At 32.4% G+C, this 25,996-nt stretch overlaps 2 protein-coding genes across 2 annotated transcripts; one reads left to right on the top strand and one right to left on the bottom strand.

Annotated features, from left to right (window-relative positions):
- The first annotated feature begins 10,147 nt into the window (after positions 1–10,147).
- CP33 (chloroplast RNA-binding protein 33) lies at positions 10,148–12,079 on the top strand. Its single transcript, XM_007027941.3, has 4 exons — positions 10,148–10,764; positions 10,879–10,980; positions 11,176–11,484; positions 11,566–12,079. Exons 1-4 carry the CDS (start codon positions 10,285–10,287, stop codon positions 11,695–11,697), a joined length of 1,023 nt encoding a protein of 340 aa, XP_007028003.1. The 5' UTR covers positions 10,148–10,284; the 3' UTR covers positions 11,698–12,079.
- Positions 12,080–12,348: 269 nt separating this feature from the next.
- On the bottom strand, positions 12,349–17,413 carry LOC18598422 (TatD related DNase). Its single transcript, XM_007027940.3, has 12 exons — positions 17,303–17,413; positions 17,167–17,187; positions 16,935–17,035; positions 16,591–16,648; positions 16,430–16,473; positions 16,227–16,307; positions 14,579–14,649; positions 14,347–14,457; positions 14,033–14,115; positions 13,534–13,750; positions 13,087–13,167; positions 12,349–12,629 (listed from the first exon to the last, which is right to left on the bottom strand). The coding sequence occupies exons 1-12, from the start codon at positions 17,322–17,324 to the stop codon at positions 12,560–12,562; spliced, it is 960 nt and encodes a 319-aa protein (XP_007028002.1). The 5' UTR covers positions 17,325–17,413; the 3' UTR covers positions 12,349–12,559.
- Between the last annotated feature and the right edge of the window lie 8,583 nt (positions 17,414–25,996).

The following is a 25,996-nucleotide window of genomic DNA, read 5'->3' as shown; positions in this document are numbered from 1 at the left end:
TATGTGTTATTCCGTTTGATCTTATTCTCAATCTGTTCTAGAGTTACACCTCTGATAGGAGTATATATGCAAAATTTTCCACTTTAGTACCTTATTGGATGATGAAACAAATTAAATTGAATGTTCGGGCAGTTCCTGATTACGCCATGTGGCTTACTATAATGTGCCTTAGCAGGCCACAGAATGGTGTCATCTACTGCAATTAGGATTCTGGAGAAATAGCTTTCCTAAATCTTCATTCTTTATTTTTCAAATTTGGACTCAGTTTTTTCACTTGTTTTCTCTAGATGTATAATTGTCTGAACTATAGAGGAATTTCGGTTGTAAACATTGAAGATTGGAACCTTGTTTTCTCCTGATTCTCCTTGCTTTTCTAGCTGTGTCATGGACGAACATAGGATCAAAGCTGGACGAAATTTCAAAACAATTTTCTACTAATATCTTAGAGCCTTCAAAAGTGCGATTCTTACTCTTCATGCAGGTTAAGAAAAAGAAAACATAATCTCTCGTCTCTCAATCTTTCTTCTGATATAAACTAGTAAGACAAAAAGGGAGGTAGCTGGTCATATGCTTTGCTTGGATGTCCAAATTGTTTTTTTCTTTCTTCTTTTTTTATAATAAGTAGATATGACCCAGAATCAAAGACACAAAGAGAGCAAGGCAACATGAGAAACACTCGAAACAAAACCTTTGCTATCCTCCTCTTGCTGCTGTTTAGCATGTCAAGATACTTTGTCATGGGAAAAATTCTTGTTAGGGTCATGAACCAGCTGGGAAATCACAGGACTCTGAACATACACTGCCAGTCCCGCGACAATGATCTTGGCTATGTTGCCCTTCCAGATGGCTCTGAATTCGAGTGGAAATTCTCTGTTAATTTCTGGGGCACCACACTGTTTTATTGTAATGTGCAATGGGATCAGTCAGGATGGCACCATTTTGATGCCTACGCATACGAATGGGATTCTAGCCGGTGTCAAACAGAATGTATCTGGAAGATCTCAAAGGATGGTCTCTTGCTCAATTATGATCAAGAATTTCAAACCTGGGATCTCATTCCTTTCAAAACATAGGTAACTGATATTGCATGAAATTTTTTTGTTACTTTGAAGCGGCAGCACATCAGAATTGTAGTAGGAAATGCAGAAGCCGCAAATGGTTTGGAGCACAGGCTCAATGAATAATTTGACATATTGGAAAAACTATTATAGGACTGAATTGGTTACAGCCTCTGCACCCTAATTACTCTAGCAGCCGAATCCTTATGCTGCCGCTTTTGACGTGGAAAGATATTCTCTCCACAAATGATTAGCACTTGCCCATGCCATACCATCTTCCTTAAGAGTTGTACTAGTTACTATGAGTTTGTGATTATTGTCCAGTACTAAAATCCCTCAAATTTAACTGTTTTAATCAATAATAACATATCTCACATTTAACACAAAAATTTATCTCGATAATATATTTCTTTTAAAAAAAAAATCTATTTTCAATAAAATAAATTTAAAAAATTACTTCTAAGAAGCACCAGTGATAAGTTTGTACATCCTTTGCTCAAAGAATTAGATTTTTTAATTCTCCTTCTCTCGTTAAAAAAAAGATGAAAGTGAAATTCTACAAAAAAAAAGCTAAAAAAAAAAAAACCATTATGGACTCCATATTTTATTAGTTTCTATTCAAGCAATAAATGTGAGCCAACTAGAATTTTTTTTTTTGAAAGGTAAAGTGAAAATTTATTTATCATGGGAATAAGGAACTTGTCTAAATCTTAAACAACATCAGAACCAAGACCCAAGCATAGGATATTGGTAGGTGTATCTCTCATAACTTGATATACCCTCCAATAAACTTTAAAAAAGATCCAGCACAAAATCAGCCATCCAAGATGGAAACAAAAACACCTATCAAGCAAAATAAATGGCCTTCCCCTACACTGAAACTTTGTAGGATAGGGAACAGATCCTTTATACCAAAAACAAAAGAACAAGACTATACAAGAGAATCACCCCTACACTCCTAATAGAAACTAGATCCCAAATAACTAATCAACACCCCTCAATCAAACTGTACACAAAAACGCAAAAATTAACACCCTCGAAAAGAAACATGGCATAGCAAATCATAGAGATATCCACAGACCGAGAATCTGAAAATCACCCATAAACCTTAACCAAGATTTTAATCCACATAGTAGCTGAATCTCTTCAAAGCCAAAAAACCAAACTTACTAGAAAATTCTTATGACTTCAGATAGCATATCCACTCCATCTTTAGTAAAAGCATCGGCCCTCTGATTTGCTTCTCTCATAACATGCTTAATTTCCTAGTTAGTCAAACCCTCTTTATAGCATTCAATTTATAGAATCCATTTGTGCATGCTCTATGGTGAAGTGCTTGAATTTCTGTCCATTTCACTACATTTATAGAATCACTTTCGATTACGAGATGGTACTCTTCATTCCATGTTGAAGCTGAGAAAATAAGGAAAACTCTCGTCTTCGCTCGTATCTCTGCAAGGTTGGAATCAGCCATGCCAACTGATTTAAAGAACGTGGCTTTGACCTCACCACTTGGATCCCTTAGAATGCCCTCAAAACCTGTCGATCCCGGACAGCCTTTAACGACTCCATCTACATTAAATTTCATGAAGCCTGTCCAAGGTTTTTCCCACTGAACTCTTTTCCTTCCTCTTTTCTCTTTATGGTGTTGTCCTTGTAGGGGGGTTATTTGTAAATATCTAGCACTGAAGGAAACTCTTTTGGCCATTTTGCACTAGCTCATGTAGTTACTCTAATTATTGCTATTTCAAGACACCGTTCAGCTTTTCATTCTTTACCTCCAAACACTACCTCATTCCTACATTTCCAAATTGACCAAACAATATAGAAAAAATCCATATTCCACAATCTGATGTCTAATCCCCCCAAAAGGATTCCATTCCATGCCATGAAGAATTCTTTCATACTTTCAGGTGCGACCCGTTGCACCCCTAACTCCCACACTAAACCAACCATATTTTCCATGTCTCATAATAATTTTGGAATAAATGGTTACAAGTTTCCTTCTCCCTATTACAAAGGACACAATTTAGCATATTATTGAGTTACAACCCTCTTTTTGCAAGTTCCTCTTTTACCTTAACCTTTCCTTGCAACAGCTGCCAAATAAATGTCTTGACTCTATACAGTGCAACTTTTACCCATACATCTTTCCATATACCATCAACATTTGCATTAAAAAAAGACACATACTTACAAAAAGATTTAGCTTTGTACTGTCCATTAGCTTCATTTTTCCATATAGTTTCATCCCTTAATTTCCTGCTGAGTTGGAACTCCACAAGTAAACCTTCCAACTATTCCCACTATGTGATTTCCCAACCAAAATTGTTGCCTTCACAGTTGCACATTCCAACTCTCTCTCTCTTCAATCTAGGCCCTAAAATCCACAATTTTACCTACTTTGTTTACTGTTAGCACAAAGATCCTTGGAAACGAATGCACTACATCGTCGATCCATTGAACTTGCCAAAACAAGTTTGTCCTATCACCAACAGCAAAACCAATGTTAGCTTGAACCTACAAAATATACTTGTTAGTGGGGAAAATAGGGCTTATAATTTTTTTCCATAAAGTTGACACTCTTTTATTATCACTCAATTGTGGCAAGAGCATAGTCAGATCGCAGTTAGTTTTTTCCACAAGGACCTCTCTCCATAAACTTTCTTTTTCCTTCCTATAACGCCAAATCCACTTGTTAAGAAGTGCTTTATTTTTTACCTCCAATTCAATAAGGCTTACACCTCTGTACTCTTTATACTAGCTTATCACATCCCACTTAGCATAATGGATTTTCCTTTACTTATCAACCCCTCCCCCCAACATAAAATTCCTTTGTATCTTCTTTAGCTGTCATTTCCCTTTTCGCTAAAATGGAAAATAAAGACATGTAGAATAACAGCAAACTAGTGAGCATTGACTTGAGTAAAATGACTCTGCCTCCAAAGAACAGTGTTTAAGACTTCCACCCCACCAATTTTGTTCCATTCTTTCAACCATTAGCTTCTAGAAACTTACGAAGTTATGATTCACCCCCAATGGCAACCCAGGGTAAGTTATTGGGATCTTACTAACCACACATGAGATGTGCGTTGCCTTTCATGCTACTACATTTTGCTCCACTCTAACACCTATAAGGTGAATTTTATGGAAGTTTATCCTTAGGCATGACACCACTTGGAAGCACCTTAGTATCCTTTTCAAAATCATTAAATTTTCCAACTCATACTAAAAAAAAAACACTGCGTCATCAATGTATTGGAGGTGCGAAATCTGAAGCTTATTATTCCCAATCTCAACCCTTATACGCATACTCAAACCCTTAACTTTTTTTATCATACAACTCAGAGCCTCTGCCACCATATTAAAGAAAAAAAAGGACAACGGGCACCCTTATCTCAACCCTCTCCTCATTTTGAATTACCGAGTCGATGAACCGTTGACCAAACCAGAGATTAATGCTGTAGATGTGCACTTCCTAATCCAACCTCTAAATTTTTCACCAAACCCCATCTTTGACACAACCTTAAAGAGAAAGTTTCAACTAATGTTGCCATACGCTTTCTCAAAATCCACCTTCAGCATCAATCTCCCCCTCTTATCTTTTTTCATCTAATCCACCATTTCATTTTGCAATTAATGAACAAACCATCAACTGCCTACTCTTGATAAACGTGAATTGATTCCTCTCAATAACTTCCCTAATCAATTTCTTGATCGATTTACAATTATTTTCACCACGATCTTATACAAATTACTAACAAGGCTGATTGCCATGTACTCACCTAGGTTGGTTGGATTTACTACCTTTGGAACAAGAGCAATAAACGATGCATTAATACCTCTCCCTAGTTGTCCATTCCTATGGAACGTACTCATAAATTCCATAACATCCTTTTTCACCACCTTCCATTGATGTTTAAAAAAATTCAAGTTACACCCATCTAGGCCAAGTGCTTTGTTGCCATCGCAACCCCTGATGGTTTCCCACACTTCCTCTTCTTCAAAGTCAAGCTTCCTAACCAAATCGTCATTCAACCAACCAAAATTTCAATCTATATCTTTCAATTCCAACACTTGTTTTTCTCGATACAGCTTCTCAAAGTGCAATGCCACTTTTTCTTTAATTCTAATTGGGTCTTCCCTTAAGCCTTTTTCCATTTGAATTTTATCAATATGATTTGCCCTCTTCTTTGCCGAAGTCATAGCATTGAAGCATTTTTTATTTTGATCTCCTTCGTTTGACCATTTAAACCTCAATTTCTGTAGTTATTCTTTTTCATCATCTCTATATAACGCCTACAATTCAGCTTTTTTTTTGACTAGTTCCTCTTGCCTTCCTTAGTTAGTTTTGCATTCCTAACAAGCTTGGAGCAACACTTTTATCTCCTCTTCTTTATATTGTATGTGCATTTGAATATTCCATAAAGTTTTAGCACTGCACTCCTTTATATCAACCTTTATGTTTCTAAATTTTTGATAAATTCCCCCTTTATCCGAGCCTTGTAATTTATTTTAATCCTAAAAATTAGAAACCAATTTTTAGAAGCTTGCTTTTTCCATCCAATAGCTGAACAATTTGAAAGGCGTTGGTCCCCAATTGACCTTATTAGATGTCAAACACACGGGGTTGTAATCTAATAATGAGTTTGGGAGACACTCTTGCACCATACCATTTTCATAATCTAACCACTCTACATCTAGAAGGAACTTGTTTAGCTGACTAAACACTAACCCCTCCCTATATCTACTCCAAGTGAACTTATCCCCTATTAGTGGTAAATTGACAAGAGCTAGTTCATCAATAAATTCCCCAAAATGACCGAGCACACTCTTCCCTACATATGCTTATCAACCCCCCTAATCGACCGAGCGAGTCCACCAATTCACTACCTATTCTATCCTTCCCCCACAACCTTTCATAAATGCTCTTTTTCTCATATTAAAGTTTTGTTTCCTACAAAAACAACATATTTGATTTATTTTTCCTAACAACATTTCTCTCTGTCTTTTTCTTTTCTCTTCTTCCAAGCACTCTAACATTCCACGAAATCAAAAGCATCGAAAAAACTAAAAAACTCACATATTTGGACACCATCAATCCTCTTAATGTTCTTTTTATTTTTTTCTTTTTGCCTCCCTTAACTTTATCTCTGCAAAGGCTTTAACGACCTCTCTTTTCTTTTTTTGAATTTCATTCCTAATTTATTAATTACTTCTCAAATCTTCAAAGCTTCCCTACTCGTCTCACTATCTATTTTTGTCTTAGTCTGGTCTAGGCCTATTTGCTCATTTAGTTTGTGCATACCTCCTATATCAATTTCCAACCATTCTCCGATCTCTTTCCTAACTTGACTTCTACTTACCCTATTTGACCCATTTCCCATTCTTTGAAATCTTATCTAGTTTATATTTGCCTTATCAATCAGCCATTATAACTCTTAACTTCTTCCCCAATGCCTCTATCTGTACACTTCTGATATGATTTCCTTTGACTCTCTAGGGACTTTGTTATTTCCTACTCATTTTTTCTCTATTTTAACTCCACTTCTTTTTCTCTACTTACCCTAGGCAAATCCAAGCCTTCCATTGCACATTTCACTATCTTTTTTCTTCTTCCCATTTTCTGGAAACATGCTTACCATACCACTTCTCTCACTAATCTGCCTTAATCTTTTTTTATTTTCCACTTTTTGTTTTCGCTTGTTTCTCTTTTACCCTTTCCACCCATATCTCAATGTCTCTATAAAATACTTTTTATCTCCTAAGTCAGCCCTTTCACCTTCACTTATAATTCCCTTCCAATTACGCTCATTTTTTTATTTATTCAGCCCATTTTTTTGTCTTGGTTTATGGCCCTCAGGCCTTTGAACAAACTGGTTAGTTCATGAGTCTTCCTTCCTTTGCACCCTCCATCACTGTCTACATTTTGTGTTCTAAATTCACCTAGGTCCTCTAGTGAGCTCAATCTGTTATCTTTCATTACCTTTTCACAAAGGGTCAAAGAAAAGAAACTCGGCCCAACATCTTCCTCTAGTCTTTTCTGTTTGGACCTAATCAATACTCACTCCTATCACTTCTTGTTGTTGAATTTGAATTTCCCTCCCATATCTCTTTCCCTTTGTTTTTAGTTAAGCTTTTTTTCCCACTGTCAAATTTACTACCTCGGTGTTTTATGCTACCATCAGGCCTACTTTGTATTCTTAGGGACCTATTGCAACTCCTATCCCTATCTCATAGTCTTCCTAGTTTGTCTCGAAAAACGTCCCCTCCTCCAACTCCTCCCACATAGGCCAACCCTTCTCCCTTACTAGTATTCCCACTCCAATTTAAAGACACTGTCCATCGAGTCTCTTATTCTCGCTCTCGACTCAGTGCGTACTATTTTCATTATCGAGGCTCTCACAAAATACTCAAGTGTGTGCATGTACTGATGTTTTTAAGTGAATGCACCTCCACAAAGATCTTGGCCTGATTCAATCACCATTTCTCCAATGTCTCTATCCTATTTCAAATATTTACCCCATGCATTCCTAATTGCTCTGAAACTATTCTCATGTCAGATATAAAGTGGAATTTCTTCAAGTTTAACCCAAACATTCAACTTCTTCTCCTCCGATCCCACATAATATAGAGCCAAATTCGAGAACCGTGGCTCGAAGTGGTCAAAACAATGATGTAAAAGCTTTTCCTTGTCTTTTTTGTCTCCAAAGGTGACCAATACCCCTAATCCTCGAACTGGTCTCACTTGACAATTATACCCTCATGGAATAATGAATTCTCAATTGAACCACAATTAATAGGGCCTCTTAAATGCCTTAAAGCGTTGCGACCTAGCCATTCTAACTCAGATTCATTAATATCAACCCTGTTGACTTTTTCTTTTACTATTTCTTTCCTTTCCTGCCCTTTTCTCTCTTTTTCCTCTAGTACAACTTTGTGTGAATTTGCTAGTAAGATTTCTTTAAAAGATCTATTGCTCAACCCTTTTTCAATATCTTTTTTCAAGTTCCCTACAATTTCCCTTGTTGGCCCTTTCAAATTTTTGGGTTTTTCAACCTCCACTATCTTTACCCTTCTTCCATTAATTTTCCTTCCATGGGCTAAGTATACGACCCTTGTTAATTCCCTTTCCTCCTTATATCTCACATATGCATACCATGATCCTTGACTCTTTACATTTCTTAGGTAGAAAATATCAACAACTACCACTTTAAACTCATCCAAAGAGACTTTGAGTTGCCTTCATTCCACATTGCTCTGTAAGTTTCCAGCAAAAGCTATAAAGAGCGATCTTATCTATTTTTCCACCCCACATGGATTCTTTCAATTCCTTTCCTCGGTGTACTTGCCCCTATCAACATTGTAGTTCCCATGGTGACCCGCTGCAATCCTTTGCTCTTACTAATCTCTCATTCTAATTTTCTTTATTTCTATTCTTTTCTGTTTCCCTTTCTTTCTTTCTTTCTCATTCTTTTTTCCAAACATACATTACACAAGACAAACTTGGTAGCGTAACTCATCTAGAAGTAAATCGAAAGTCAATAATTTAAATTGGATTAATTACACATTTACAATTAGATATTTGAATTTACTTTCGTTAAGCATCTGACATCTTTAGTTAAACGAGTGACATGATTAAAAAAATAACAAATAACAATGTAAAACACATTTAAAAATGTTAGGATCATTTTACATTTTTTAATTTTTTTTTAAATCTTATTTTGAAAATTTAAAAAAAAATTAATTTTTTCTTAAAATTTTGATTTCTAAAATTAAAAATAAAAATAGGAAAATATGTTTTTTTATTTTTAAAATTAAAAAATTAAATCATAAAAAATGAAAAAAAAAGACACAAAGAGAAAGAGGAGAGAAAGAATGAGGGAAAGGGAAGAGAGAGAAAATTGAGCGGATAGGGTGAATGGGAAGGTGTCACAAATCCCACATCAATAAGAGAAATGATGAGTTTTGGGTATATAAATAGGTGCCTTCCACCACCTACCAAGCATATCTTTTTGGTAGAGAACGTGGGTTTGTAATTCATAAGCTTACTTAAACTTTATTTTCAAAGTTTAAAATCGCATGAGATTAGGCTTAAGTTTCAGCCTGTGACATTTGGTAACAAAACAGACTTGGATTGTCACTGATGTGTGGCTCCCATGAGAGATACAAGGGTCAAGGTAAACACAAACTAGTGTAAAAGTCTTTTTCCTCTACGAGTAAAACGTTTTGACCCTTGACATTTGATATCAAAGCAGACTTGAATTTTCACTTATGTGGGGCTCCTATGTGAGATATAAGGATCAAGGTAGAGACCAAAACCAGTGTAAGAGTCTTTCTCATCTACTGGTAAAGAGCCAGTATAATGGGGGCGTTACATAATTGAGTGAGGTAGAATGTCATGGATCCCACATCAATAAAAGATGGGATAGATCTTAAGTATATAAACATGGATCTTTCATCACCTATTAGGCATGTCTTTTGAGTTGAGAACGTAAGCTCATGATTTATAGGCTTACTTAAACTCTATTTTAAGAGTTTAAGGTCACACGAAGTTAGGCTTAAGTTCAGCCCGTGACAAATGGTATCAAAGCAGATTTAGATCTTCACTAATATGAAACCCTATGAGAGATATAAAGATAAAGATCAAGGTAAATCCAAACTAGTGTAAAAGTCTCTTTCATCTATGGTAAAGAGCCAATCTAACAAGAACGTTGCATAATTAGGTATGATAGAATATAACGAATCTCATATCAATAAGAAATGAGATAAATTTTTGGTATATAAATATAAGTCTTCCACTACTTATCAAACATTTTTTTTTAACTTGGAAACAAGAGCCCATAATTTATAAACTTGCTAAAATTTTATTTTCAAAGTTTAATACCATACGAAATTGGGTTTAAGTTCCGACTCAGTGATAGAGGATCCCTCCCTCCTCTACTCCCTTTTACCCCATTTTCCTCTCTTGTCAATTTTTTAATTTTAAGAATTAAAGATACAATAACATGGCTTTCGCAAACACACGACAATTTCGCTGTAAGTCGAAGTACCAAATATATAATTAATCCATACAAATTTCAGACCAAGCAAGTACGAAGGAAGGAAAAAAAAATCCTGTCCCAACCTTATCCATCTCGTAGCTGCAAGCCACTGCCTCTTTCAATTCTTAACTTCCCCTCGAAATATCCCATATCTTTTCATTAGTCCTGTCCTAAAATTCATTATGCACATACTTTTTTTTTCTTTGCAGAAAATGTCAGCTCCAACTCTCCCCATGGCAGCTACTGTAGCAGCTGCCGCGACTTCACTCTTCAGCAACAACAAACTCTCCACTCTCTTGTCTTCATCCCTCCACTCCCTTCCTTCAAAACCTACCCATAAGCAGTTAAAACCCTTCAACCTCAAAACCCAAAGCCTCAATTCCCTCCCTTTCTCTCTCCACCTGTCTCTCCCCCGTTTGCACTGTTTTGCGGCTTCTTTTGATAGCTTCCTAGTTACTGAAGATGACCGAAGCCCTGGAGAAGAATACCCTGAAAGTCCAAACGTTGAAGAACCGCCACAACAAGAGGAAGCTGAAGAAGAGAAGATTTCAGAGTCTGGTGGTGAAGAAGGAAGGTTGTATGTTGGGAACTTGCCCTATTCAATGACTTCTTCTGAGTTATCTGAGATTTTTAATGAGGCTGGTCGTGTTGCTAATGTGGAGGTTTGTGTTTTTTCTTCCCCTTGTTCCCCAATTGGTTTTGGCTATCTTATTAGTTTTCTTCATTTTTTTGGTCATTTTTGGTAATGGCTTTTCTTGTTGAATTGTGTTTGATAGATTGTCTATGATCGAGTTACAGATAGAAGCAGGGGATTTGCCTTTGTTACAATGGCCAGCGTTGATGATGCTAAAGAAGCAATTAGGCTGTTTGATGGATCCGTAAGTTTAATTATAAAGTTTCTTGACTGTCTACATTAACCATTGATTGAACCTACAAAGTTTTTTTAGCTCTATGCAGATTACCTAGAATTGTTGTGTATTTCTTTGGTTTTTAGAGCACCATTTACGTGGGTTATTCCATTTTGAATTGCCAGTAAAGCTGATGTTAATGCTTTTATCCCTAACCGCTAACAGCAAGTTGGAGGACGGACTGTGAAGGTGAACTTCCCAGAGGTGCCGAGAGGTGGTGAGAGGGAAGTAATGGGACCAAAGATACGGAGAGGTTACAAGAGCTTTTTAGACAGCCCTTACAAGATCTATGCAGGAAACCTCGGTTGGGGTGTCACCTCTCAAGGTCTCAGAGATGCTTTCGCCAGTCAACCAGGCCTGTTGAGTGCTAAAGTCATCTATGAGAGGGATACAGGAAGATCTCGAGGTTTTGGATTCGTCTCTTTTGAGTCTGCTGAGACTGTTGAGGCTGCTCTAAATGCAATGAACGGAGTGGTAAGACTTGGTTCATGAATACTTTGGGGTTGAAGTTTATTTACCTTTTCAATTTCTGTTTCTATGTAATCATGCTTGTAGGAGGTGGAAGGTCGACCTTTACGATTGAATATGGCCGCGGATAGAGCTCCCGGAACTCCATCACCGGAAATGGAAAGAAACACCAAAGAGAGTCTTGAAAGCAGTGAATTGCTTTCCAGCGTCACTGCCTGAAAGTTTAGTCAAAGAGAATAGGTGGTTAAATATGGTTTTGCAAAGAGGATCAGGAAAATTGAGCGGAGATATTACCTTTTAGTTCCAAATTATGATTCCACACTAGTCATTTGGTTTCCTCCGATCCGGAACTGTTTACAAATATTACACATAATCATAGAGCAAGCAAAGGGAGACGATTCTCTATTTGTGGTTTTGGAGTACATGTGGCACGAGTTTTACATATTATGGCAATTGTAAAAGCCAAATTTCCTGTAGGTTTCCGTTCTCTTTTGATTGAATAGTTTATGATATTCATTACAGGCCAAATCCACTTTGGTTCTTTCTTGTCTATTGGAACATGTTGAATAACATGGTGATAATAAATGCTAGGGTTTATGAACTTGGATATTGATCTATAACTAGGTTAAACCCCTGAACAACCATCAACATATTTTTGCCTTCTCAATTATCATTATGCACAATCTATAATTCAAAGATTCTGCTACCTTTTGAAGCCTAATTAACCTGGCTTTTTCAAGCAGTTCACTGGACAGCTGGGGCCATTCCTAGGTTTGTTATCAACAGTTTAGAGAGACCAACTCTGATTTGTGTAGAATTGTACTAACATGCAAAGGAAGAATATGACATGAATATATAGAGAGATATATGGACAATGAGAAGATAGAACTTCATGAGCATTTCCCATTTCCAAACTTTGCAATTAAATAATCAACATAAAAGCAAAATGGAATACTAGTATGCAGGTGACTTCAATGGATTCCATTCCAATGCCTAAAGCTCAATTCATTTTAAAAACTCTCGACTTGTGGCTTCCTCAATTGAAAGGAGGAACAAAAGATCTAAATAGCATAAAACTTTGTCATTGACTTTCACGCCGACCAGCAAGAAGAGCATCTGCTGCAGCATCCAAATCATGAGGGAAGAAAACCCTGCATAACAAAATTCTCTCATGAAGCAGAACAACTAAATCCCTAAACTAAAAAGTAGTTTTAGTTTTAGTAAGGATTCTGATGGCAATAAAAAATGCACATTATCAATGGGTTTGGCTCCCCTCTGTTATTTTCCTCAATCCCTTAGTTTCAATACACCTTTGATCACCACTCATAAGTATGACTTCCACAATTCATAGATAGGTACTACACATATGTGAATGGTGATTAAACATGTATTGAAGAGTGCTGGATAAAAATGTAGAGGGGAGCCCAATCCATTATCAACTCAAATTGTACAATACAACTTACCTAAAAGAATAATTTATTAACCAAATTGGTCAAATCCTCAATCTATCAACTTCTAAGCAGTTTGATCACTAGTAACCACTTAATCTAGTGCCCAAATCACCCATCATTATATTTAAGAAATTCCTAAAATTGCAAATAGAATTACCTGCAGGTGTTTTGGTACAATGTCGCACTCAGCTGATCAATGCTAATACCTTTATAGCCAGCTACCACCTCAAGAACTTGCCTGAAAAACCAACCCCCCCACCCCAGTCCAAAAAAAAAAAAGGAAAATAAAACAAAAAATAAGAGAAAATGTGTTGAACAGAATTAAATCTCCATTTATAAAAGACCAAATGAACCAGTTAAATATGATCATTAGCTATATAGTATACACTGAAACAATGCATTATATTTTTTTATGTTATTTGCTATATTTGTGTCAATTTCTGATTGTAAGATGATATGATTATGGTAGTAGCTTCCAATATACAATGAAAACAAGATTTCCATTTTAAGAACACTCTCCACAGGAAAAAAAATTATTAAAAAATAAAGTGCAAAAAAGATTTAAAAGTTGAGATACTGCAAATGGAAAAGCAGATTCACTCACCGCACTAAACAAGGTTCATTACGTCCTTTAACGAGACTTTCTTGATCATACTTCTCTTTCTTCTTAGAAGGCCATAAGGATTTCACAAATTTAATCCCAGCATGAGTACTCTTGATTTCACAATATGGAGAATCAGTCTCAATCATCATTCTTTCAATAGGAATGTCCCTCACGACATCAAGATTTTCAGCCATCTTCAGGGAGCATCCATTTATGCCTGTAATAGAAGCAAAGCGAGAAGACTCATTAGGTTAGCCACGAACCTCAGTATATCCATAAAAATGGACAGCTTCAAACAAGTACATATGAAATATCAATTTTTCATCAACTTGATCGACTGAGTGAAAAAATGTAAGTGCTCAAAAGTGATCAGCCTGAACATAAAATGATCTGATTGGTAGATACAGGGTAGCCAGCAGACATCACCTCACTGCTAGCCCAGCAACATGATATGTTAGGTGAGTGCATGAAAGATGCTGTGTCTAAGTTGAATTTTCACCTATATACATGTTATGGAATGAGAGAAGCTTATCACGGTCCTCAGCACTACCAGTAAATGAATGGGTGACCCCACCAGTGAACCTATTAAATTGAAAAACAAAAAAAAAAAGGCAACACAATTCAGCATTTATGCATCTACAAGTGAACCAATTAACTTATATGCTTAATATCCATTTCATAAAATTGAACAAAGATGGTTTACAGGGTTAGCACAGACAAAAAAATGAAAAAGATAGTCAAATGATAAAATAATAAGATTAAGTAAAAGAGCTGACAATTTTCACTTGTGTAGGACAGATCCAGAAATCTCACTTGTTAATGTTTTGTTCCAAAATTTCACAGAAATCTCCAGCAGCTGCGCGCATATGCAGAAACATAGGCAGCTTTGTGGCATAAGCTAATTCAAACTGCTTCTCAAAATACCTAGTTTTAGAATGGATAAGTAACAAATATTTTATCATTAGAGCAGAAGAAAACAAGGCAATAGTTAACAAGAAAAGAAGGAAAACAATCTCAACAAATATTTCTCTCGGCAACCACTTACTTCTTTTGAATTTCTGGTGGGCAAAAGTGAAGCCTGTCGTAATCCAATCCACATTCACCAATTGCCACCACCTAGATTAAGGAAAACTCATAGTTTCTAACCATATTACAACTAAGGTTAACAATCTGATCGAAGAGGAAATATGCAATGGAGGACTGTTGTTTGGTTACTAACCATTCTCAGATCTATATAAATTGGGTTAAAATACAAAAACCCTTCCAAGGTTTTGTTGAAAATACATTTAACCTCATATTAGTTTTGAAAAATACCCTCTTACCCCCCTGAAGTTTGACTGAAACTATACTTACCCCCTAAAACCCTAAGTGCCAATTACCAAGTAAACTTCAAACGAAAAGACAAGCATAATCTTTTGTTATTTATTTCTCCATTTCTTTTTTTCTTTTGCTTTCCTTTTATCTCTTTTCTTTTTTTTGTCCAAGACTTTTTGTTTTTAGTTACAAAACTATGAGATTTAATTAGTTATAAATTTGGTTGAAGATTTAATCAGTTTTAAAACTATCTTTAATTACTATCAAATTAAATTTTAATTAGGTTTAATTACAATTCTATTCTGTGTTAAATGTACTAAATAATATATAATTCAACTAGGAAAAATAATTGTCATCTATGAGGTTTTATGGAATATAAACTTACCTCCATTAGTTTGAAAAAGACTCTCCCTCTTGAAAAAGTATTGATGTCATTAGTATTCCATTAGTCAAACTAATATGTGTTCAAAGTTCACCTTAAATGCTAAAAATGCCATCATTTTGTTAATTTCTTTTTTTTCTTCCTTTTTTTCATTTTTTTTTTGTTTTAATCAATTTCTTTACCACTAAACCTTTTTCTCCAAATTAATGGTAATTAATTTATTTTAACTAAAAATAAATAAATATATTCATCTCAAAGTTAATCTATAATTAAATTAAAGATAAGATTAAAATATATAATGCGTAATTGAATTAAGATTTAATATGATAGTAATTAAAGATGACTTTAAAGCTGATTAAATCTCACAACTAACTAAATCTTACAATTTTGTAGTAAAAAAATAAAAATAAATAGAGAAATAAATAATTAACAAACAGTATGTTTGTCTTTTCGTATAAAATTAACTTAGTAATTAATATCGTTACTTTTTCAGAGGGTGAGTGTATTTTCTACCAAACCTCACAGAGGTAAGAGGGTATTTATCAAAATAAGTGAGTAAGTACATTTTTTACCAAACCTCAGAGGGCTTTTCTATTTTTCCCTAAACTATTGATAAACAGAAATAACTCTTTTATTCATGAAATTGATAACTCTTAATTACACTATTATAAAAATTCATCTTTGCAAAGAAAAATACTATGTACATGCATGGGAAACTGTTGAATGTAAAAGAACTTATGTAGAAATTAGGCTGGGACAAAAAAGAAGAAGAAGCAGAGAGAGAGAACAGGGCATTAGCATGCTCCAAGACCTCTAACTTTCACTTGTCTAACCAACACATGTTGGGCAGAAAGCAACTAACAACTGAAATTCAAACATCTAACTGCATAATATATGCTAAAATTCATCATCTCACATCTGCTGGCTCGAATGGGAATGCACCAATCTTAGATGTAACCAAATTTAAAAATCTATGAACAACAAAGTAAAAGCACACCTTCCCTTTTTGGATTCCCTCTTTAGCCAATGCCAAAAGAGCTTGAAAATGTTTTTCGGGATCACCACTCTCTTCAAACTCCTAAACAAACGTAAAAGAAGACAGGTACACAAACATCTCCAATGAAACCACACAGTTAAACATGTACTTAAAATGCAACAAAAAGGACCAAAGACAACAATATTTGCGTGAATAACACTAACCTTGCATCTGGTTGGGTGCACGCCAACTGTGCAGAAAAGCCTACCTGTGATGAATAACAGATTTTATACGGATAAAATAACCACAACAAACACATTCTAAAGCAAAAGCAACTTTAAGGCAGAGATTGGCAATGAATAAAAATAAAACAGAGTCAACAGACCATCAGTTTCTGCAATAGCAAGAGCTTCCTTCGACTCCTCAAGGGAACCACCAGTAACCTGTAACCATCAACTCTATTACTATAAATTATGCATTAACAACAAAATCAAACCTAAAACTCACTATGCTTTGATATCATGCTGAAAATTAATTGTAAAAGTTCCCAAAGTAACTACATTCATCTAGGGTCCCATAAAACAATGAAAATACCATTTCATTAATTTGATAACAAAACAAAACTTAAACTCAATCATTCAGGTCCACAAGTTCTGTAAAGAAACTAAGCTTCCTAGGAAACAAAAATAAGTCAAATGCAAAGAAAATATGAGAGATGGGGTAACTCACGATAATTCGATCGACCCCAGCGTTCCAAGCTCGGCTCAAAACAGTGGCAATATCGGAAACGTGATATTGCTTGCCATTGTAAATGCCTTTGAACATGCCATCTGTGCAAGAAAAAATGATCATCCAAGTTGAGAAGAAGGACCCAGATTGACAGAAAGAGAAAAAAAGATTAATTGAAGCAAAAGATTGGAATGGAGCATTATTTGTTTGATGGAATGTGTGAAAGAGTTACCTGTGAAGTTGACTGCGATATCTGGCTTAATTTATGGGAGACAGCAAAAATAAGAAAATAAGAGATTGTAAAGGAAATGCAACTATAAAGAAAAAAAAAAAAGGATAGAATTATGGAGTTGGAAAGATCTACTTGCCTATCATTCGAGTTGGCGCCATGGTAGACAGAGAGATGGGCAACGGACCTAACGGTAATGCACTTGCTTTCTCCAATTTGTGCTTTACGATATTTTTTTTGCTGTCAACGACTTAATGGTACTTTGTTTTTTCAGCTAATTATGGCTAATTTTTAAAATAAAAAAGTATAATATTTTTAAAAATCTTCTAAATTATTTAAAATAATTCAAATAAATATTTATTTTTCAATTACATATAATCAAATTCTTACACTTTTATTTTTTACAAATAACCTTTACAGTTAGATATTGATTAAATGTTAGAGTTAAATATCCCAATCCCTCTAAGTTTTAATCAAAATTCCAAACGAGTTCATTAGTTTTCGAAATAAACACTTCATCTCAAAAATATAAACATTATTAATAAAGATTAAGAAAATACTTAAATATCGTTTCTTTTTTTATTAATTTAAAAAATTATTATTATATTTTTTAAAAAAAAAATTAAAAAAAAGAGGAGCCCCTGTTGGTGCTCCCAAAGGAAGGGAGCTTCGATGCTCCCCATCTTGGGAGGTTTTTTTTTTAATTAATAAAAAAAATTATATAATAGTAATTTTAAAAATTAATTAAAGGTAATATTATCTTTTTACCCTTGTCACATTAACCAGTTAACAGAAATACTAACGGTTAACTAACAACTGGACCTACATGTCCAGCAAAAAATATTTTTTTGGGTGAGGTGTTCAATTTAAAAACTAATAAACTTCCATATAATTTTGATCAAAATTTATGAGGATTTGGGCATTTTACCTTAAATGTTATTAGTCAAAACGTCACTTATTATTTTATGGTATGTGGTGCTGAAATAATATGTTCGTATATCATAATGGATGATAACATGATATATTGATATATCATTATGACATAGCCATATGATATTTTTCACTTTTCACATCAACGTCAAATCTTAGACGTAAAAATGAAAAGTGATGTTTGACTAAAAACAGTTAGTCAACTATTAATCATAAAATTTATATTTCTTAAAATAAATGTATAAGAGTTTGATAGAATAAAAGAATAAATATTTATTTGAATATTTTTTAAATAATTAAGAACTTTTTAAACTGTTACGGGCTTGGAACTTTAGTTAAGATCCTTGTGACGCTTAAGTCTTGTGTATGAATGTCTAAGTAAGCTTAACTCAAATATTGTAAAATAATATGAAAACTTTTGAAGAAAGAGATTTTGGGGAAAAATAAAAGTATATTATTCTTAGAGAAAAACAAAGCACATAGATTCCAAGCAAATAGCTTAAATTGCTCAGCACCTGTTACGAACTTGAAACTTTAACTAAGATCTGCATGGCGCTTAAATTATATGCATGAAAAACTAAACAAGCTTAACTCCAACAATGCAAAATAATGGGGAAATGTAAAGAACTTTTAAAGAAAAAGAATTTAGGAAAAATAAAAGTATATTATTCCATAGAACAAAAACTCTCAAGCAAATAGCTTGAATCGCTTGAATTGACTATTTGGGCAACTTGTCACAAGCTTAGAATTTTAGATAAGATTTGTGCGACACTTAAGTCTTATGTATAAAAAACTAAGCGAATTTAACTCGAATAATACGAAATAATGCGAAAACATAAAGAACTTTTAAAGAAAGAAAATTTGGAAAAAATAAAAATAAATTATTCCAAAGAAAAACAAAGTACCTAGATCCTAAGTAGTGGAGTAATAATAATTTCCAACATAAATACAAAAACCAATGAAGTTTAGCTGAAAACACATTTATTCTTTATTATTTTGAAGAATGTTATGAATATTTTTGTGAATATCCATTTACACTATGTATATCTAGATTTGGATGTAAATTAGATTGGATGAATATTAGAATTTAATCAATCCACCTAATCTCTTAGTATTATCTTTATGTTATAAATTCTATCGAGATAAAGGGTTATTTACCTATAAATAGGCCCCTCATTTCATTTGTAAATACACTTCTATAAGATCTTTTCTCTCCCTCTACATACTTTCTCTTATTTTCTCTTATAGTTGTTCTTTCTAGTTATATTTTCATAACACGTTATCAGTACGATCCTCTGATCTTTTCAAGTTTTTGAATTATTTTGTTTTCATCATCTTCAAGCTTCAAAATGATTTCAATGATTGGGTTTTGCTCTCTGGTTTTAGCAAATCAAGTAAGTGTTAGTGCTATTTTGTTTTCATCATCTCCAAGCTTTAAAAAGATTTCAATGGTTGATCTTTAATTTCTAATTGTAGCAAATCAGGTAAGTGACTTGATATCTTTTTAGTGTTTTCATTCCTTAAAAATCAACCTTATGTTATCATATATTATATATTATATTTTGTTCCTTCATTGGAAAGTGAATTTGCTATTATATAGCTATTAATGAAAAATCATGAATGTTTATTCCCTGAAGTTAATGCAACAAACGAGATACTAATAAAAAAATTATAAATCTATCCATTTCCTGAAGTGAATGCAACAACATTTAATAATTATGATCATAGTCATGAATCCATCCATCCCTTGAAGTGAATGTAACATCATTTAATAATTATTATCGCTATAAAAATTTACACTATCACTATTTCAATTTTAAGAATAATTTTACCATGAAAAGTGAATGACTAATTTTACCATCAAAATCTAAGAATAATTTTATCACCATAAGTGGATAGATAATTTTACTATCAAAAGTGGAAGGATGCCTTAACCGATTAACCCACTAAAAATAAACAACCCATCAAAAGTGGATAACCTAGAAGTGAATGAATACTTTTAACCCACAAGAAGTTAATGAATAATGAAAAGACAAAAATGGACAGAATAAAATGAATATAAAACATGTCTTGTCATCAATGTGGCATGAAAGATTATTGGTTACATACCTACACGTCTTGTATTTTATCAAGCATCGTTGAAAGCTAAAATATATTGTGATGATTTTAACCATGGCCAAGTTGATATGTTGTTGATTTTCTTGTCTACCCTGAAAAAGAATTGATCATATGATTGATAATGGAAATATCAATTGCTGATTTTCTTGTCCACCCTGAAAGAAGAATTGATCATTTGATTAGTAATAGAAATATCCAAGAATAAAATTTCTTAATAGTTCGGTTGGTATATTTTAGTGTAACTCTATTATAAAAAAGTTTTTAAATGTTCTCATTATATTAAAATAATATGTTCTTATTATGTGTTTTAATTCTATATTTAATGTTCTTTTATGTTAACTCGTAAGTTTCTTATTGTATATATATTTTTTTATTGAAGAAAAATATGGATATTCATTTTGTTGTATCCAAGATCTATGATGTAAATATATATCCAGTAAACATTGCTACAACGCACACTATATTTAAAAATAAGAAATATTTTTCTCACTTGATAACAGAAAAAACCAATGTCAATACAGTATCTAATAGTATAAGATTAATCGAAGGCTCCGAAAAAGCTAATATGTTACTATCTTCAGGAATAAAGTTTATAATAAAGGATATATTATTTTCTCTGAAGTCTCAAAGAGATTTATTAAGTTTTAAAGATATCCATCTGAATAGATATTTTATTGAGACAATGAATTAAAGAGATACTTAATACTTTTATATTACATTTATTATCTCAAGTAAGAGGTGTGTGTTGAAAAAAAATTACTCGTTTTGTTCTCTAAACTAAACTACACAAATATTAGACTAATTGAAACTCATGGTAAACCAGGATTTTACTGTTTGGCATGACCGTTGGACCATCCCAGATTAATAAGGATGTTAAAAAAAATTATTGAAAATTAATATGATCATTCATTGAAAAATCAAAAGATTTTTCAATCTAATGAAATACTCATGTGCTGCTTGCTATCAAGGTAAATAAATTATAAGGTTATCACCAATCAAAGTTAGGACTGAATTCTCCACATTTTTGGAATATATTCAAGGTGATATATGTGGACCCATACATCCATTATGTGAATCATTTAGATATTTTATGGTTTTAATCGATACATCAACATGATGGTCACATGTGTGCTTATTATTAACTCGCAATTTGGCATTTACAAGATTACTTGCATAAATAATTCGTTTGCGAGTACAATTTTCTGATTATGCAATCAAGACAATTTGTCTTGACAATGTTGGTATATTTACGTATCAAGCTTTTAATAAATATTGCATGTCAATTAGAATAAATGTTGAACAATCTGTTACTCATGTTCATACACAAAACGATCTAACAGAATCATTTCCAACTGATTGCAAGGCTATTATTTATGAAATTTAAACTCTCAATTTCTATTTGGGGGCATGCCATTTTGAATGCAGCAACATTTATATGCATTAGGCCAAACGAGTTATTATAAATTCTCCCTTATACAATTGATTTATAGTCAGAAACCAAATATTTCCCATCTAAGAATTTTTGGGTGTGTGCATATGTTTCAATTGCTCCACCACAATGCACAAAGATGAATCCTCAATGGAGGTTAGGAATATATGTTGGATACAAATCTCCATTTGTAATTAAATATTTAGAATTATCAATAAGAGATTTATTCATGGTAAAGTTTGTTGATTGTCATTTGGATGAATAAATTTTTCCAACATTAAAGGGAGAAAATAAGTAATTGGAAAAAGAAATATCTTGGGATACATTATCATTATCTAATTTTGATCATCGTACAAACCAATGTCAGCAAGAAGTTCAAAAGATAATTCTTTTATAAAATATAGTAAATTAATTGTCAGACTTCTTTATAGACCTAAAGAGAACAACCAAATCTTATATACTAACTGCAAATGCTCCTATTAGCATTGATGTCCATATAGGACAAGGCACACTAGAAGCATGGAGATCAATCGGTTCCAAAAATAAAATACTCAAAAAGAAAAGGAGAAAATATTCAAGATGGTCAGAAAGAAGATATAGAAACTCTAGAAGAGACCCCTGACATAATTGATTAAAAATTTGAGAAGAAATTCATATATATAAAATCATTGAAAATGAAGAGATTTCAATAAATTATGTGATGATGGGAAAAGATGGAATTGAAATGAAATAAACATCGATGATATTTTTGTATATAATATATAGCGTAACATTATGAAAGAAAATAAGGATCTTGAACCTACATCTATGAAGAATGTAGATATAGATATGATTGGTCAATGTGGAAAGACGCAATTAAAGTGGAATTGAATTCACTTGCAAAACATGAAGTTTTTGGACTTGTAGTCTGTACATCAAATTGCGTAAAACCAATGAGACATAAATGGATATTTGTGCGAATACTAAATAAGAAAAATGAGATTATGAGATATAAAGCACGGCTTGTCACACAAGATTTTATCCAAAGATCTGGTATTGAATATGAAAAGATATATTCTCTGTAATGGATGCAATTATAATTTTATAATAACTAGTATAGCGATATATGAGAAAATTGAAATACGTCTAATGAATGTAGCTACATCCTATTTATATAGCTCATTTAATATCGATATTTATATAAAAATCTTAAAAGGATTCAAGTTGCATAAAGCACAAAGTTTGAATTCTCGAAAAATTTATTTGATCAAATTAAATAAATCTTTATATGAATTAAAATAATCTGAACTCATGTGGCATAATCATCTTAGAAAATATTTGTTAAAAAAAAGGCTATAAAAATGATCTTATATGCCCATGTGTTTTTATAAAAAGATTCATATATGAATTTGCGATAATTACTATTCATGTTGATGACCTAAACATTATTGAAATTTTTAAAGAGTTATCAAAAGCCGTTGATTACTTAAAGAGAGAATTTGAGATGAAAGACCTGAGGAAATCAGAGTTTTGTTTGGGTCTTCATATTGAACACTTGACAAATAAATTTTTTGTCCATCAATCTAATTATATAGCAAAGGTGTTAAAATGATTTTATATGGACAAAACGCATCTATTGAGTTCATCAATGGTTATAAGGTCATTAGAGGTGAAAAAAGACCATTTTCAACCTAGTGAGGATAATGAAGAACTTCTTGATCCTAAAGTATTATATCTTAATGCAATTAAAGCATTAATGTATCTTGCTAGTAATACACGACTTGATATATAATTTGCTGTGAACTTATTAGCAAGATATAGTTCTTCTCCAACTCGAAGATATTAGAATAGAATTAAACATATACTTCGATATCTCTAAAGAATAATTGATATGGGCTTATATTATTTAAATGCATTAAAATCATATTAAACTAGTTATATAGATGCAGGATATTTATCTGATCCACACAAAACTCGATACCAGACAAGTTACTTATTCACATATGGAGGTACAACTATTTCATAGTGTTTTGTAAAACAAACTATAGTTGTTATTTCTTCTAACCATGCAGAAATTTTAGCAACTCATGATACAAGTCGTAAATGTGTCTAGTTAAGATCTATAACTCAATATATTTGAGAAACATGTGGGCTCGTCAACTAAGAAAGAAATTTCAACAATGTTATATGAAGATAATACTGCGTGCATAGCACAGTTAAAGAAAGGATATATTAAAAGCGATCGAACAAAACATATTTCGCCAAAATTCTTCTTCACTCATGATCTCCAAGAAAATGGTGATATTAGTGTTCACCAAATTCGTTTAAGTGATAATCTAACAGATTTTTTACTAAAGCTCTTTCTATTGCAACATTCAAAAAGTTGATACAAAAGATCGGAATGCTCCATTTTAAAGATATTAAATAATGCAATCATTAGGGGAGTAAAATATGCACTGTACTCTTTTCCTTCATCAAAGTTTTTCCAATTGGATTTTTCTTGATAAAGTTTTTAATGAAGCAGTATTTTAAAAGCGTATTCTTGAAAAGAATTATGCACTCTTTTTTCTTCACTAAGATTTTTTTCCACGAGGTTTTTTCTTTGTAAGGTTTTAACGAGGCATATTCTTAATACAATGGATATTCAAAGGAGAGTGTTATGAATATTTTTATAAATATCCATTTATACTATGTATATCTAAATTTGAATGTAAATTAGATTGGATGAATATTAGGATTTAATCCATCCATCTTCTCCCTTAGTATTATTTTTATCTTGTAAATTCTATCGAGATAAGAGATTATTTGCCTATAAATAAACCCCTTACTTCATTTGTAAATACACACTTAATAAGATTTTCTTACTCCTTCTAAATACTTTATCTCCCTCTACATACTTTCTTTTATATTTCTCTTATAGTTGTTCTTTCTAGTTATATTTTCATAACAAAAAACACATTATTATTGGTTGAAAGTAAACTATATTAATTATGAAGTTAATTTTAAAAAAAAAGATAAGTATATCTTTTCGATTATCCATTTTTTTCTAAACTTTTTTTTCAAACCAATGGTAATTAAATTATTATAATTAAAGATAATTTAACACATTCATCTCAGAATTAATATATATTTGAAGTAAAGATAAATTAAATAGATTTAATATCTACATCTACATACATTAAAAGTTGTCCCAATAGACAATTGAGAGACTAATTGTTGCCCAGATGGCCAATTGAGCCATTGGGACGTGCTTGCTCTTTTTGAAAAAGTCAAGGTTTTTTATGGTTGTTCATTGGAAGCCATGGCATTTCTGTCTTTTCTTAATGCCATGGTTCCAGAGTTTTCTTCTCTTCATTGGACTATTCTCTTGCTTTCTCTCTTAGTTAAAGGACGAGTATAGAGAAAGAATGAGAGAATCGGTTGAGGAAAGAGGCGAGAGGAGAAATCAAGCGTGAGAAAGAGTTGAGGAAATGAACAAAGAGAAGAAAAATAAATATAAATATAAATTTGTGATTTTTTAATTGATTGAACATATTACATAGAGATAAACTGTCTTGCCTCTTATTTTTTTTTCTTTTTTCTCCATCTTATTTCCTTACTCATTGTTTTACCTTTTAATTAATTATTTTATTTATTAAATTTTAATTTATGTATTAATTCAAATTTATGAAATTAGTTTAAAAATGATAAGAATAAAAAAAATAATTAATTGAAAATTAATTCCATAATTTTCTGTTTATCCAATTTTTTTGTTTGTGTCTTTATTATTTTCTTTATAATGTTATTGCTTACATAGAGAAAGCAGAAACTTTGATGTAAGTTTCTGTTTCCTTTCTTTATATCTCATTTGATTTGTTTATTCAAGTTTTTCTTATTTGAATTTTTTATTATTTTTACTTTTATAATGTTATTGCTTCAATGCAGAAATCCAAAACTTTTCAGATAAGTTTCTAAATTTTTCTTTCTTTTTATTTCATTTGATTAAGTTTGTGGTTATACTCTTCCATTGTAGACAACAATCTACTTGAATCTTTACGAGATTGAGTTTAGTTTTTCTTTTTTTTTTTATTCTTTCACCGTTTTATAGAAGATGGAATGCTTATTATCATTATTAAAAGAGAAGTTCCACAAAGACCAAATGTTAAAGTCGTTGAAATATTAATCATTTATCATGTATTTTATATGTTTCTAAGTTGTATACTGCAGCTTATATTCACACCTCTTAAAATAGATTACCACTTAAATAATTATGTAGCTTTTAACCTTTTTTATACACATTTCAGTTAACAAATAACTTCATGATTGTTTATGTAAAGTGAACACCATATGATTATTGAAATATAGATACATTTGAACAAATATTGTTTTACCTATATC

The sequence above is a fragment of the Theobroma cacao genome, chromosome 5 (genome assembly GCF_053813885.1).
Source record: "Theobroma cacao isolate CCN51 chromosome 5, ASM5381388v1, whole genome shotgun sequence".
NCBI classification, from domain to species: domain Eukaryota; kingdom Viridiplantae; phylum Streptophyta; class Magnoliopsida; order Malvales; family Malvaceae; genus Theobroma; species Theobroma cacao.
Note: the sequence above shows the minus strand (reverse complement) of the source record. Positions and strands in the feature narration are given on the sequence as shown.